The sequence below is a fragment of the Sinocyclocheilus grahami genome, unplaced genomic scaffold (assembly GCF_001515645.1).
Source record: "Sinocyclocheilus grahami isolate Dianchi unplaced genomic scaffold, SAMN03320097.WGS_v1.1 scaffold115.1, whole genome shotgun sequence".
Classification (NCBI taxonomy): Eukaryota; Metazoa; Chordata; class Actinopteri; order Cypriniformes; family Cyprinidae; genus Sinocyclocheilus; species Sinocyclocheilus grahami.
Genome location: NW_015505294.1, coordinates 338,246 through 355,207, shown reverse-complemented (window position 1 = coordinate 355,207; position 16,962 = coordinate 338,246). Strand labels below are relative to the sequence as shown.

General features: G+C 33.7%; 1 protein-coding gene across 1 annotated transcript in view; it reads right to left on the bottom strand.

Moving 5' to 3' along the window:
* Positions 1-518: 518 nt before the first annotated feature.
* The window catches only part of LOC107589310 (genetic suppressor element 1-like), a 53,952-nt gene continuing 37,508 nt past the window's right edge, over positions 519-16,962 (bottom strand). The window contains exons 8-16 of the mRNA XM_016277704.1: positions 14,824-15,094; positions 12,348-12,751; positions 7,477-7,589; positions 7,076-7,349; positions 5,711-5,824; positions 5,081-5,389; positions 4,740-4,994; positions 4,077-4,180; positions 519-1,826 (exon numbers count right to left, since the gene is read on the bottom strand). Of these exons, the coding sequence (XP_016133190.1) occupies positions 1,689-1,826; positions 4,077-4,180; positions 4,740-4,994; positions 5,081-5,389; positions 5,711-5,824; positions 7,076-7,349; positions 7,477-7,589; positions 12,348-12,751; positions 14,824-15,094 (1,982 nt within the window). The 3' untranslated portion in view covers positions 519-1,688. The remainder of the gene's footprint in view (positions 1,827-4,076; positions 4,181-4,739; positions 4,995-5,080; positions 5,390-5,710; positions 5,825-7,075; positions 7,350-7,476; positions 7,590-12,347; positions 12,752-14,823; positions 15,095-16,962) is intronic.

The window sequence follows — 16,962 nt, the reverse complement described above, 5'->3', positions numbered from 1 at the left end:
TATACATGCAATATATATATATATTATAAAGACTGGAGATAATTTATATATCAAGTTGTTTATTTTGCTGCACTGTAAATCATATAGAGTCAAGAAACAACTGAAGATCATGTTCTTGTGAATGAATCATGTCCATTACTTGAGAGTTTTTGTAGACAAAATATGGCAAGAAATGATTTTTTTCAAACATTATTCTTTTCTCAGCATATACACAGATATATCCATAAATAAGTATTTCTACCTTCAAGAAATAATATATTAACTCACATTTCATTCCACTAAAAATTACAACTAAAACATTTTACTGATTCCCCCCTCCCCTATTTTTTCCATAAGCCATTCGTGTTTAAACAATATGCAATAAGAGTCATAAAGAAAAAGTGGAGAATAGACGTCTTGAGACACACACTTCTCAACTTGTGGCATTGGACATTTCTTTAAAATTCAACACATCAAATGTGTTCGGTTTTAGATTATAATTAATAATAGAGCAAAAACAATGTGGGTTTTTTTGTCAATTGCTGCTGCTGTACAAAACTGTGTGGCACTAATTTCTATATAAAATGACTCTTCTCATGACAGCTAGGCTGAAAATTCAATCATATTGGCCAAGTTATACATAAAAACATTTGGGTAATCCTTTATAATTTCTTTCATGACTATAAGCATATAATGTTTAACAGAATGTTAATTCATAAGGCCCATTAGTGGCATTTCATAATCATCTTAGAATTAAAGTGATTCAGAAATCAATTCAGCTTATAAATTAAACATAATATGCAGTTGATTATTGTATTGTTATTTCATAATTGCCATTATTTCAATATTGCACTTGCTATATTGGGTATTGAACTGCTGGTCTGTTAACTATTATATGCCATTTGTCATTAATAAAAGTTATTATTAAGTGATTCCCACATTGGATCGGTTTATTTTAGTGTCTATTTTCAAATAGCCATGTACTGGTGGATAATATATATGGCATTGAAATTTTGGTTTGGTGGGAGATGAAGAGAGAATAACAAAACATATAGAAACACTGTCCTAGACAAACACTTTCACGACTTTCTGACAACTACAATTAATAAACTAAAGCCTTTGAAGAGATTTTGAAACGAAAACTCAATTCAACCCACTTAATTATTTCCTTCACCAACATTTCTGACCAGCAGTACCTTATCGACACATTTTTTCCCCTGCAAAAAGCATTAAAATATTTATATTTCAAATTACAGTCCTTTTTATAATGAATCATTAAGAATAAAAACATACAAAAATGTGATTTGACAGTATTTGACACAATCATATTCCTTTAAAAACTGTATAAATATGAAAACATTTAAACTCAATTCCACATCAGCTCATCATCCAGTAGAAGAGTTTTGCACCAAATATATGAGAGATCATATCCAGCTCTGGCTTGGGTTTCTGCACCTCTTGGCAAACGTCCTGTCAGATTTAGTCTGTACGTCAAGTAATGGATATTTCGATGGCTGTTGAATGCCTATTTTGTTGTATCTAGTGGCTGGACTTGCAGTGCAGTGAGTCACAGTGAGGCGTCAGATATTGCACTAGATAATGACTGATAGCTTGTGTATCTTCCTCATGCCAAAGCTGAAATCATCACACGTTCAGTAGATGTGAGGCTGCGTTGATCTCTGTGGCTCGTGCTGTCGTCCATCTTCAGGTCACCTCGGTGAGGGTCTCTTGTAGTATCCTCTGTGCCAGTGTAATAATGGCAATGTCAAACATTCCTTGATGTGCTCCAGTTCGGCCTGCATATGATCTCTCTTCAGTGCCAGGTTGTGCTTCTGTGCCAATAGGTCCTAGTTGTGGGGGAAAGAGGGAAAACATACATTGTTTAAACAATATTTACTCAAAGTTCACAAAATAACCCATTGACAATTGGTAGATTTCAAAGCTGACACAAGGGGGAGCTAATGCTGCTGTGAATGTGATTGTCAACAAAGCCAAATGTCGGTCAAGAGTGTGTTTCACGTTCAACGAAGTACAGTAACTCGCTGCTTAACCACAATACGACGGATCATTGGAGAAATTAAACCTGCAGTCCGTCAGTTTTGCCTCTTTGTCGCCATCTCTGTTTGAAATATGCAATTGCAGCTGTTTGCGGAATTATCTTCCTTGCGCGGGTTGTGCATTTAGCGCGGATGAATCTAATGTTTTGAGAAGCATGTGTGGATACTGTACTTAGGAATCCCAGATTCTAGCCTACGTCTTGGAATATATGACCCAAATAAGAATTTTCACTGGATATTGTCATCTGAATGAGTAACAAGTCTGTCACTTTTGTTCTGACCAACAGAGGAAAAAAAGCATTACAATAAATTGCGCTACCAATTGTGATGAAATCTAACGATCACTTAGCTTATATCACATCAAACCATGCAAATTATTATTATTGTTATACTTTGTTTTAAGAAATTATTTTAATCCAAAAAGCGAATTATTCGTCTTTCGAACTTTTTCTCTTTAAAATACAAAAACTTGTGTAATCTCACGTAGGCTATCTGTAATCAGAAGCACATTTAAAACCGGAATATAATTTCATTTCAGTCACATGTGTTTCATAAACACATAATCCTTTCTGGATTACAATCCGCCATCAAAATGATACATTTAATTATTCCAGCTGCTCTGAGAAAAGGCTGATCCGCCACCTGCAGATATAGCTTACTAGCCAGGACAACCTTCTTTATGTTTACAGATGTGATGTAATTACGCGACAGCATGCTCGAATTTCCCACGAATTCCTAACCGTACCACTCAAATTAGAAAACATTGTTATAATCTAACCGTTGTGAATCGGGCTAAAGTAAGGCGATAGTTTTGACCACTGGCTGGTTATGTACTTGCTCAAATACTGTTTTCGGTTCATTTTTTAACAAAAAAAAAGTTACGGATTGCAGCTTTAAGTAGCTAATTATGATTGTTTCTAAAAACAGTAGTAACTTTGTCGCAGTCAGTCGTTCAATTTTATAGAAATGTCGTTAATCATGACAACTTCGGCTAAGTTTGAGATTTAATTATAAAGTCAGATATTGCTGTAAATAACGAACATGTCATGTGAGGACCATTTTGCTACTTTTTGTTCTCGGTTGTTTTGCTTTATTTTCAGATTTTTGATTTAATATACGTGTAAAAAACTATGATGAGGACACATCATTTTGTAGTAAAGCATTTTTTTATTTTAATTTAAATCAATACTCAAGTTGTTTCACATGTTCCTGCACAGCATTTAATTTTTTTTTTATAAATGAGCAAATATTCAGAAAGATGCTGAATGTTGTTAATAATATAAATTATATAATAATGATAATATTTATAATATTTACATAAAATATAAATCTAATAAAATTATATATATATACACATGTACATATCTATCTATCTATCTATCTATCTATCTATCTATCTATCTATCTATCTATATATATATATATAGAGAGAGAGAGAGAGAGAGAGAGAGAGAGAGAGAATTACTGGGACACAGAAAGTTTCCTTATAAATCACTTTCACATTGTAATACCTATGTCATACCCATGTCATTACACAAATTTGTGTCCCCATAAACCACTCAAACCAGTGCAGACACACAATGCCCAACGCCAAATCTATACAATGTAAGACAATTTAAAACCATTAAAATGCTCAATGGAACAGCCACAAGATGTAAACAATGTGTGTGAAGAAATGCTTACTGACCTTTTCAGTGTAAAAATAATAAACGATGAAACATACAAATATAATAATCTTTAAAAGAAATAAAACAATAGAAAACAAAATAATATGCAAATACAAATAGAATATGAAGAGTTCAGATGCAAAAGGTTCTAAGTGCCATCTGAAATTTTCATCTAAAATGAGCATTTTTATCAGACTGCTATGTTTAGGTTCAGTTATTTTACTCTAATGGCAATGTATAGGTCATTTTCTATTCAATTAAAGTGAAAAAATCTGAACATAAATATAGGGGCCTGACAAAAACGCTCATTTTAGAAGAAAATTTCAGATGGCATTTAGAGGCTTTTGCATCTGAACTCTTCATATATTCTTACCCTCATGCTATGAGAAAGCTGTTCGGCTGTGTGAGTGAGATTGTAATGCTGCGTCTCCAGACGTCTACACTCGCTCTGGAGAACCTGCTGCTCGATACTTTTCTCTGAAAGAGAGACAGACAGGAAAGAGAGAGAGAGAGACAGGTGAGCAATACACTATAATCAAACAGCAGAATGCAAACATACACTCCAAAAAGCCAATATTCCGCAACCACAGAAAATTCAAAGTGCGTTTATCATTATTTTCAAACAAATTTTCAAGGACGAAATCAAGAAATTCGTGCAATTTTGCGCGAGGGCGAAACGTTTCCTAACAGATTCGCAACAGGTTCAAGCTGCTCAGGCAAATTTGCTGCTTTGGCCAACAGAAAGCTGCATGGTTCGAAAGTGACACACTAGGTACGTTTACATGAACGCTAAATAAAGTGATCGGGTTGATATGCGCGTTTATATGTCACAAGCTTCGCTCGGATTACAAAAGGAATAAACCACCCCTTACAATCCGATCGAAATTTTAGTCAGATCTGGCCAATTCAATCCGATTGACGTGGTTACATGTGACTTTTTTATTCTGATTGTGCTTCTAGTCCTATTACGATCGGATTAGTAGGGTCCATGTAAACGCAGCTACTGTTTCCTCTCCATTCGAATCCATCAACGTACCCTCCATGTACTCCTCGTATGCCTCAAATATCGATTCAATCCCTCTCCACCTGGGACCGAACGACGACTCTTCCTCGTCTTCATCCGAACTGACGCCCTCCTCGGCTGAGAAGTCGTTCCTCACGCCCGGAGACTCGCGTTGGGCTGATATATGGCAGGAGTGGCCATTGCTCTGTCCATTCGGGAGTCTGTTTACCGCCCTCTGGAGGCCTGGAGGGGGAAGCGCAGGAGGCTCAAACTGTTCACTCGCTCCACCTGTTGGGATACAAATGCAAAAAACATTAAGCACAATGTCTCTGGTTGTATTTCTCAAATTTGACTGTAGAGGGAGCCATCGTCACCTTTCTGTGTCTGCTGGGATATTTGCGTGGACTGCAGCACGGACTGGTGGAAGTGCTGTGCGAACTCCTCAGAGTTTATTCGCTCCCAGACGGGGAGTTTCGGCGGCGGGTCTTTGGGTCGGGCGAGGGGCTGCGGAGCGCTGGCCTGCAGGCTCGGGCCTCGTCTGCTCAGGGACGTCAGGTTGGGTTGGCCTTGAGCGTGGAGAGGAGCCAGTGGCGGCGGGTCTAGAGGAGGGTGATGGTTTTCGGGCGAGTGATTTTGGGGTTCAGGGTGAACATTACTGACTGACTGATTGAGATGTGGGACAGCTGTATGATGGGAGAAAGCAGAGATTAGGACTAAAGGTCCTTGCACACTGAGTCCGAAATTTTTCCAGTTTTATCATATTCGTCATCCTTTCCTATCAAAATGCTTGCTACGGATGCAAAAACGCAGAAAATCGAACCTGGTCCGATTTTTTTTTTTTTTTATGACGGACTAAAGTTTCTGAGGTGTGATTGACACAACATGAGGACGTATTTATTTTTTAACGTAAGAAATTTTCGGATGAGAATTTCGGACTTTGCAAAGATCTTAACAACAAAACTCAATCCTTTGTTTAAAGCTGTATCTGAATGTGTTGTTCTTACCAGACACTGAAGCGGCCGGGCTGGAACAGGGCGTATCTGTGGCGTTTCTGAGGGTGTCCAGAGTAACAGTCTTTTGTTTGATGGCTTCCAGCATGTCCACGATCTTCTTATTCTCTGACGTAAAATAAAAGAAGAAATAATTAAATGCACCACACTGTATTTGTCAAATTGTGATGCACTCAGACTTTAAAACAAATCTGAATAATCAAAATATTTCTTGTGAAATATCTTATTCAATATAGCAAATCAGTTTTAATGAACTAATAATAATAAAAACAAATTACTCAAGTTGTAATCCCAGGAGTTCCTGCATGTTCCGTAGGATACTGAAAGTTATAAATATTCAAAATTATATATATATACAGTGGGGCAAAAAAGTATTTAGTCAGCCACCAATTGTGCAAGTTCTCCCACTTAAAAAGATGAGAGAGGCCTGTAATTTTCATCATAGGTATACCTCAACTATGAGAGACGTCTGACTAAATACTTTTTTCCCCCACTGTATATATATATATATATATATATATATATATATATAAATTAAAATGTGTATATTTATATTTACATAAATTGTAAATGTTTATATGTTTTTTATTTCACATTTTTTTATATTTATTATTTATAATTACGTTTTATAAAATGCTTGGTATTTTACTTTAAATCAGCAAAATAAACATTCAGTGTGTGTGTGTGTGTGTGTGTGTGTGTGTGTGTGTGTGTGTGTCTATTTATAATATGCTTTGTATTTTTCTTTAAAACAGAAAAATAAACATTCAGTGTGTGTGTGTGTGTGTGTGTGTGTGTGTGTGTGTCTATTTATAATATTTTATTCATTTATAATATATAAAGTATACAATGTAATATTTATATAACAGTCAATATCTTACAGAATATTTATTTTATAATAAATTCTATATAGATGTTTATAAAAACATTATTATATTCAAAATATACACACACATTTTGTTTACAATTTTAATTTACATTTCTTATATTTATTTATTTATTTATTTATTATTTATTATTACAGATCGGGACTTCAAAGCACTTATCGCGAATCATTTAATTCAGATCGGGACTTCAAGTGTGTATCGCGAATCATTTGATTCAGATCGGGACTTCAAAGCACTTATCGCGAATCATTTGATTTATATTTAATAATATTTAATAAGAAGAAATTTATTTATTAATGTATGTATTTTATATTATTATGATTTAAATTTTACATAAAATAATTTTTATATTATTTATATTTAAGTTTAAATGATTCTATAATTATTAGGTATAGTTCTCCAGCCTCTTCAGCACTGGTAGTGTGACTGTGACAGTATTATACAGAGTGTGTGCGTGTGTGTGTGTACGTACTTTGTCTTTCTTCCTTACTGACATGGCTGAGGCTGAAGATGCTGAGGAAGTGTTTCTTGTCGTCCAGTTCCTCCGTGCGGTCCATCTCCTCCGGGGTGAAGCGTGTGCAGAGCGGAGGATGAGGAGGAGACAGAGTCTTGCGTTTATTCGGCACCGCTGAGGGTGAAGGGACTCGCTCCTGCAGCATCATCCTCCTCTTCCTCTTCTTCATCTCCAGCAGCTTATCGCGCTTAGAGAGCGTCGTCAGTCCAAACAAACACAGAAACTCTGTCTTCTGCAGAGAGAGAAACACAGAGACTGTGAGGGAGTATCTGAGTATTGGGGTTCCTAGTATGACAGTAGCTGCTCATTCAGTAGTGTTTGCTGCTGTTGTCATTGACTGATGAAATGTGTGACTGTACCTCTGTAGACGCGTCTAGTTTGAGAGGAGGCTGCTGAGTGACTCTTCTCAGATGAGTTCGAACTTCCTCCTCATCGCTCTCATCATAAGAGTCGTCTAATTCATAGTAATAACCTGAAGATTATTACAAAACAACTGAAAGACACGATACGGATGGATGGAGGAATTCATTTGAGTACAGAGCAGATCTATATCAGTTACTACTGGATATTTCCTCTGTTCTTATATTAGATGACCTTTGCCATCATCTAACGCTCACTTATCTTTAAAATAACTAATAATTTAATAACATTGTTGTTACACGTAAGCTTTCTGTACAGTAAAATATTGGGATGCTTAAATTGAATTCAAAATATTATTATTATATATTTTAATATCAGCTATAACAAAAAAAAAAAAAATGGTTTATCGGCATTAGATATAATTTTGACATCTGCTTTTTAATTTAATACTTAAATAATTTAAATATAAAAACTTAAATATAAACAAAATATATAAATAAAACACTTATAAATGTATATATTTTATAATATATTTAAAAAATAAATACATTAAAAAGTTAAATAAATTATATCGATAAAAAAAGAAAATCTATAATACTGGCCAAAATAACTGATATGGTATTGTGAATTTCTAAATATAATCACATAAAAAACCACTAGTTTTCGCTACCTTTTATACAACTTTTCAGCAAATCTTTATATATTACATTTTATATTATATGAAATGTTATATATATAAATAAGCTTTAAACATATTAAATAAATAAACAAATAAATACACACACATTCTCCACCTTCAGAACTCTCTGAGATAAACAAACAAACAAACAAACATTTAATTATTATATCTTCAGAAATCTCTTTCTGGCAAATAAATAAGTAAATACATATTTATTTATTCTCCACCTTCAGAACTCTGTCTGATAGATAAATAAACATTTTTACTTAATTTTTAGAACTCTGTCTGATAAACAAACAAACAAATACATATTTATACTTTCTCCACCTTCAGAACTCTCTGAGATAAACAAACAAACAAATAAATATTTATACTTTTTCCACCTTCAGAACTCTCTGAGATAAACAAACAAATAAATCAATATTTATACTTTTTCCACCTTCAGAACTCTCTGAGATAAACAAACAAACAAATAAATATTTATACTTTCTCCACCTTCAGAACTCTCTGAGATAAACAAACAAATAAATCAATATTTATACTTTTTCCACCTTCAGAACTCTCTGAGATAAACAAACAAACAAATAAATATTTATACTTTCTCCACCTTCAGAACTCTCTGAGATAAACAAACAAACACATATTTATACTTTCTGCACCTTCAGAACTCTCTGAGATAAACAAACAAACAAATCAATATTTATACTTTCTCCACCTTCAGAACTCTCTGAGATAAACAAAACAAACAAACAAACACATATTTATACTTTCTGCACCTTCAGAACTCTCGGAGATAAACAAACAAACAAACAAACACATATTTATACTTTCTCCACCTTCAGAACTCTCTGAGATAAACAAACAAACAAACATAAATATTTATACTTTCTCCACCTTCAGAACTCTCCGAGATAAACAAACAAACAAACATTTAATTATTATATCTTCAGAAATCTCTTTCTGGCAAATACATAAGTAAATACATATTTATTTATTCTTCACCTTCAGAATTTTTACTTAAATTTTAGAACTCCGTCTGATAAAAAACAAACAAATAAATATTTATACTTTCTCCATCTTCAGAACTCTCTGAGACAAACAAACAAACAAATATTTATACTTTCTCCACCTTCAGAACTCTCTGAGATAAACAAACAAACAAATATTTATACTTTCTGCACCTTCAGAACTCTCTGAGATAAACAAACAAACAAATATTTATACTTCCTCCACCTTCAGAACTCTCTGAGGTAAACAAATAAACAAATAAATATTTATACTTTCTCCGCCTTCAGAACTCTCTGAGATAAACAAACAAACAAATATTTATACTTCCTCCACCTTCAGAACTCTCTGAGGTAAACAAATAAACAAATAAATATTTATACTTTCTCCGCCTTCAGAACTCTCTGAGATAAACAAACAAACAAATATTTATTTATTCTCCGCCTTCAGAACTCTCTGAGATAAACAAACAAATAAATATTTATTTATTCTCCACCTTCAGAACTCTGATAGATAAATACACATTTTTACTTCATTTTTAGAACTCTGTCTGATAAAAAACAAACAAACAAATATTTATACTTTCTGCACCTTCAGAACTCTCTGAGATAAACAAACAAACAAACACACACATATTTATACTTTCTCCACCTTCAGAACTCTCTGAGATAAACAAACAATCAAACAAATATTTATACTTTCTGCACCTTCAGAACTCTGAGATAAACAAACAAACAAACAAACAAATATAAACAAACAAACAAATATTTAAGTAAATATTTATACTTTCTCCACCTTCAGAACTCTCGGAGATAAACAAACAAACAAATATTTAAGTAAATATTTATACTTTCTCCACCTTCAGAACTCTCGGAGATAAACAAACAAACAAACAGATATTTATACTTTCTGCACCTTCAGAACTCTCTGAGATAAACAAACAAACAAACAGATATTTATACTTTCTGCACCTTCAGAACGCTGATAAACAAACAAACACATATTTATACTTTCTCCACCTTCAGAACCCTCTGAGATAAACAAACACATATTTATACTTTCTTCACCTTCAGAACTCTGAGATAAACAAACAAACCCATATTTATACTTTCTCCACCTTCAGAACTCAGAGATAAACAAACAAACCCATATTTATACTTTCTCCACCTTCAGAACTCAGAGATAAACAAACAAACCCATATTTATACTTTCTCCACCTTCAGAACTCAGAGATAAACAAACAAACCCATATTTATACTTTCTCCACCTTCAGAACTCAGAGATAAACAAACAAACCCATATTTATACTTTCTCCACCTTCAGAACTCAGAGATAAACAAACAAACCCATATTTATACTTTCTCCACCTTCAGAACTCAGAGATAAACAAACAAACCCATATTTATACTTTCTCCACCTTCAGAACTCAGAGATAAACAAACAAACCCATATTTATACTTTCTCCACCTTCAGAACTCAGAGATAAACAAACAAACCCATATTTATACTTTCTCCACCTTCAGAACTCAGAGATAAACAAACAAACCCATATTTATACTTTCTCCACCTTCAGAACTCAGAGATAAACAAACAAACCCATATTTATACTTTCTCCACCTTCAGAACTCAGAGATAAACAAACAAACCCATATTTATACTTTCTCCCCCTTCAGAACTCTCTGAGATAAACAAACAAACAAATAAATATTTATACTTTCTCCACTTTCAGAACTCTCTGAGATAAACAAACAAACAAACACACATTTATACTTTCTCCACCTTCAGAACTCTCTGAGATAAACAGACAAACAAACAAACATGTATACTTTCTGCACCTTCAGAACTCTGAGATAGATAAACAAACAAACACATATTTATACTTTCTGCACCTTCAGAACTCTCTGAGATAAACAAACTAACAAATATTTATACTTTCTGCACCTTCAGAACTCTCTGAGATAAACAAACAAACAAACAAACATGTATACTTTCTGCACCTTCAGAACTCTCTGAGATAGATAAACAAACAAACAAATATTTATACTTTCTGCACCTTCAGCACTCTCTGAGATAAACAAACAAACAAACAAACATGTATACTTTCTGCACCTTCAGCACTCTCTGAGATAAACAAACAAACAAACAAACATGTATACTTTCTGCACCTTCAGCACTCTCTGAGATAAACAAACAAACAAACAAACATGTATACTTTCTGCACCTTCAGCACTCTCTGAGATAAACAAACAAACAAACAAACATGTATACTTTCTGCACCTTCAGCACTCTCTGAGATAAACAAACAAACAAACATATATTTATACTTTCTCCCCCTTCAGAACTCTCTGAGATAAACAAACAAACAAACAAATATTTATACTTTATCCACCTACAGAACTCTCTGAGATAAACAAACAAACAAACATAAATATTTATACTTTCTCCCCCTTCAGAACTCTCTGAGATAAATAAACAAACAAACAAATAAATATTTATACTTTCTGTACCTTCAGAACTCTCTGAGATAAACAAACAAACAAACATAAATATTTATGTTTGTTTGTTTGTTTATCTCAGAGAGTTCTGAAGGTACAGAAAGTATAAATATTTATTTGTTTGTTTGTTTATCTCAGAGAGTTCTGAAGGTACAGAAAGTATAAATATTTATTTGTTTGTTTGTTTATTTATCTCAGAGAGTTCTGAAGGGGGAGAAAGTATAAATATTTATGTTTGTTTGTTTGTTCATCTATCTCAAAGAGTTCTGAGATAAACAAACAAACAAACATAAATATTTATACTTTCTCCCCCTTCAGAACTCTCTGAGATAAATAAACAAACAAACAAATAAATATTTATACTTTCTCCACCTTCAGAAATCTCTGAGATAAACAAACAAACAAACATAAATATTTATACTTTCTTCACCTTCAGAACTCTCTGAGATAAACAAACAAACAAACATAAATATATATACTTTCTCCCCCTTCAGAACTCTCTGAGATAAACAAACAAATAAATATTTATACTTTCTCCACCTTCAGAACTCTTTGAGATAGATAAACAAACAAACAAACATAAATATTTATACTTTCTCCACCTTCAGAACTCGGTCTGATAGATAAATTGATAGACATCTTAAGGAAGAAGCTGAAGTTTTGTTTAACAGTCTTATTTTCTACTGCGTACCTTTCTCTCTGGCTTCCCTGCGTTTCTTCTCCTCCAGGTCAAGCTTGCTGACAAGTCTCCTGTGCTGCTGGAGAGCCTGGTCGTACACCATCATGGGGTCTGTCCTGTCCAGAGCCGGCCCCTGGGGTGGCCTGCTGTCTGACTGGGAGGAGGCGGGCCTCTGCTGGCTCAGGCCGCTGACCCACCTGACGTCCTCCTCTGGAGGCTTTGGTCTGCTGTGGCCTGAGTAAGGGTGGATGTGGGACAGAGGGCGAGCGGAGGGTGAGCGGAGGAGGGAGACGGGGTTCCACAAGCTGCTGGGCGCGGGAGGAGAGGGGTGCTGGTCCCGAGGAAGAGGTTTGGGGGTGATGAGAGGCGGCGGAGCTCCCAGAGGTGGAGGTTTGTCTCTGACACCCGCGCCAAACCTGAAACACACAGAACATTTCTACAGAGCACCACTAGAGGGCAGTGTCATCACACACGACAGGAACAGATGGGGTGTGCCATACTGACAAAAATCATATCTGGATATTTTCTGGGATTTCTTCAGTGACCATAAATAGACATTATTTTGCTGAGTGTGTTTTTGGGCTGGTACATTGGCGGGTTTAAGCCTGTCATGGACAGATGAGTTGACTTCCAAAGCTTTTCATAGTCTTCATTTTCTGTACAATATTCACTTCACAGTTCTTTTACACTATGAGGCAATATACTGTATGTCCCCATAAACTGACTTTTAAGGGGCATTTTTACCTTGATCCACCTTATTCTTTAACGCAGAAGTAAGCCTATAGGTGAGACTTCTGGTTCATTAGCCACTATAGAGAAATAACGAGAAGAATAACAAAGTGCAGTAAATGGTAAAGAGAGGCGGCGGAGCTCCCAGAGGTGGAGGTTTGTCTCTGACACCCGCGCCAAACCTGAAACACACAGAACATTTCTACAGAGCACCACTAGAGGGCAGTGTCATCACACACGACAGGAACAGATGGGGTGTGCCATACTGACAAAAATCATATCTGGATATTTTCTGGGATTTCTTCAGTGACCATAAATAGACATTATTTTGCTGAGTGTGTTTTTGGGCTGGTACATTGGCGGGTTTAAGCCTGTCATGGACAGATGAGTTGACTTCCAAAGCTTTTCATAGTCTTCATTTTCTGTACAATATTCACTTCACAGTTCTTTTACACTATGAGGCAATATACTGTATGTCCCCATAAACTGACTTTTAAGGGGCATTTTTACCTTGATCCACCTTATTCTTTAACGCAGAAGTAAGCCTATAGGTGAGACTTCTGGTTCATTAGCCACTATAGAGAAATAACGAGAAGAATAACAAAGTGCAGTAAATGGTAAAACTGTTTGCACTACAAACCAGTGTGTTCATAATTAAGATAATATAATAAAATAATGTGGCAAGACACACCAATTTGCAATATCAAGCAGCAAAACGAGTTTTGTACAGCTAAAAATAGCTGGACGCAGATGAGACCGGATAAACCCATAAAATTTACAAATGGGCGCGCTCGCTCTTATGGGAAGAAAAAGGTGGATGAGGGCAAGTGACTTTCAAACTGTATTTTTACCTTTAAAAGGGCAAAAATGTTTTCGCACCTTAAAATGGACATTTTACGTTTATGAGGTTATTTACAGCTTATTTACCTTTATTTACAATTTTTCTACTCTTTTTAGATGTATCCATTATCTTTAGTCAATTTCATTTACATTTATTCAATGCATTGATTTGGAACAATAAAACACTATAGACCAAGCAAATAAAATCATATAAACAAAATCCATTTTTCCATCATATTCAGATGCATTTACACTGTAATTACAATTGCATAAATAATGCTTTGAGATTAATATTGTAAAAATGTTTTTGAATTGTGAATTTTCAATTATGAAATTATCTTAGAGTTTATATTTTAAATATAGTATCAATTTAAACCTGGAATCTGTTAAATTAAATAGTTAAATTAAATATATAAAATTAAACAAATTATCTGCCTTCAGACCTCTGTCTGACAAATAAAATAATACAAAAATAAACAGAAATACATTAAATAAATATAAATATATGTAAATACGAAACTAAAACTGGCGGTAGATGACGGCAAGTCACTGTCTAAATGAGGGAGTCATTGAGTCATTTATTCAACCGATTCGTTCAAACAGTTGATTCATTCAGGAACAGAGCGGTTTTTAAGAATGGATCATTGAATCATTGATTCATTCAAAACACTGATTCATTCAGGCATTAAACATATTATTATTATATGTTATATTAAACAAAATATAACTCACAATATTAACTTGTTGAATTTGTAAATAATTTAATCAGTGCATTTGCACTGATATTCAAGAAAAACATGCAGTTTTGCCTTCATATGTTAAATTTTGGGGTTATTCCAACAACTACTGCTATATTATCATCATATCATCATAAAATGTGTGATTTGATGTTTGGCTGGAGTTTTCCTTTAACACTGACCTGTGAATCTCTCGCTGATCTGCTGGTTCCTGCTGCTGAAACTCCTGGCCGTGTCTGTCCGCTCTCTCCACCTTCAGCGCTCTCTGCCTGCCGAGCCATCTGTCCTCCTCCTGCTGCTGGAGCATCATGGGAGACACCATGGGCCGCTGGCTCTTCCCAAAGTGCACGTTTGAAGAGAGGCCGGGGCCTGAGGTTGAGATGGATGAAGGACCTCCTGAGGATGAGTATGGACCGGACTGAGGCGTGAACAGCGGCGTTTCTTTGGTTTTGTCTGTATCCAGAGATGACAGATGCATAGATGAATAAACATGTGCTTCTCAAAGCGGAACAACTGCAAACGTTTCATTACTATGTAGTAAATATACTAGAAGGACCAAAATAGCATACATTGTTATGAAGTAACACCGTTTGTCTTCAGTACTAAAGTATTATTTATATACTATTGTAGTACTTACTAAAAGCATTCATTTTTATATTTTCAGTTTTCATTTTAATTTTAGTTCATGTTCTAGTAATTTTATGTGCTTTTGTCGTTTTTTTTTTTTTTAATATTAAAAATATATGTAATGTTATTTTATGTAGCCTTCATTTATTTTTATTTCCTTTTTAGTAATTTCAGTATTTGAAATTAAACTTATTTCAATTAGTTGCCAAGGCAACATTTCTAATTTCCTTTTAAGTTTTTTTTGTGTGTAAATCGGAGTAATTTTTTAAAATGCATTTTTACTAATTTTCTAAACTATATTTCTCTTTAGCTTATTTTTTTTTATTACAGTTTTAGTTTACTTCAACTTAAATATATTTATTTCAGTTGCCAAAGCAATATTTCTAACTGCATTTTTATCAGTTTTTGTTTCAATGTTTCACGTTTTTTTCATCAGTGCATTTTTATATTTCTATTTAAATTCTATTCAATCATTTCTATTTATTCTATGTTCTATTATTACTTCAGCTTAGCATTTCTAATTTCTAAAGTGTTTTTTTTTGTACATTTAGGCTTTTCTCTCCAATTAAAATGTATATTTTGTTTTATTCCAAATCTCTCAATTGACAATCTACTTTTAACAGTTTTAGTTTCAACAGTTTTCTGAACTGAATGAATCCATCTGAGTGGATCCTCAAACCATTTAAAGCAGTGCATGAGAGTGTTTTCATCATGATTCATGGGATTCACCTGAATGCTCTCATTCATCTGCTATTATACAATTATGGAGCGCAACCATCAGACCTTCTGACTTCACTGAGACGGCAGCCAAACCATGATTAACAGCTGCCATCCTTTGGGTCTCTCCAAACACAAACCCATCCAGATGCAGCAAAATAAGGCTGATAGATGATTCATCAGACTATATTAATTACTGATTAGCGATGAGCGACGCAATCAGTTACTGAAGCTGCAGGTAATACGAGTTCAGAGAAATTAAACAGGAATTATGAACGTCAATCATAATTTAAATGTTGAATATTCATGAAACCAGCTGCATGAAATGTGCAATAAGTAACTTATGTTCAGAAGTAAATAATGTGAATGATGTCTTAAAACAGATGTATTGCATCATGATATTAAATGGATAAAAATAATTTTACCAATTAATAAAATAAATGCAATAAAATAAAATAAATGAAATTAATGTTTTATATCAGAATGATTTCTGAAGGATCATGTGACACTGAAGACTGGAGTAATGATGCTGAAAATTCAACTGATCAGAGAAATAAATGACATTTTAAAATATATTACAATAGAAAACATTTAATTTAAAATGCAATAACATTTCACAGTATTACTGTATTTAGTTAATAAAAAACACTGATATAAATATAGATTATAATTCTAGATTTAATTGTATCCTGGACATCCATTACATGTGTAGTATGAACAGATGCATAACATAATTTAATTAATTAAATATATGTAATAATTGTATGTAATACATTTAATTTAATCTACATAATAATAATATGATTAAATATATAATTTAATAATTATTATATATCATTATAATATTCTTAACATTAATCACTTAATTAAAAAAAAACACTGGTATAAATATAGATTATAAAATCTAAATTCTATATAAATATAGAATGATTATCTGCATTATATATTATAAAAGGTACAGCAGCAGTTTAATTCAT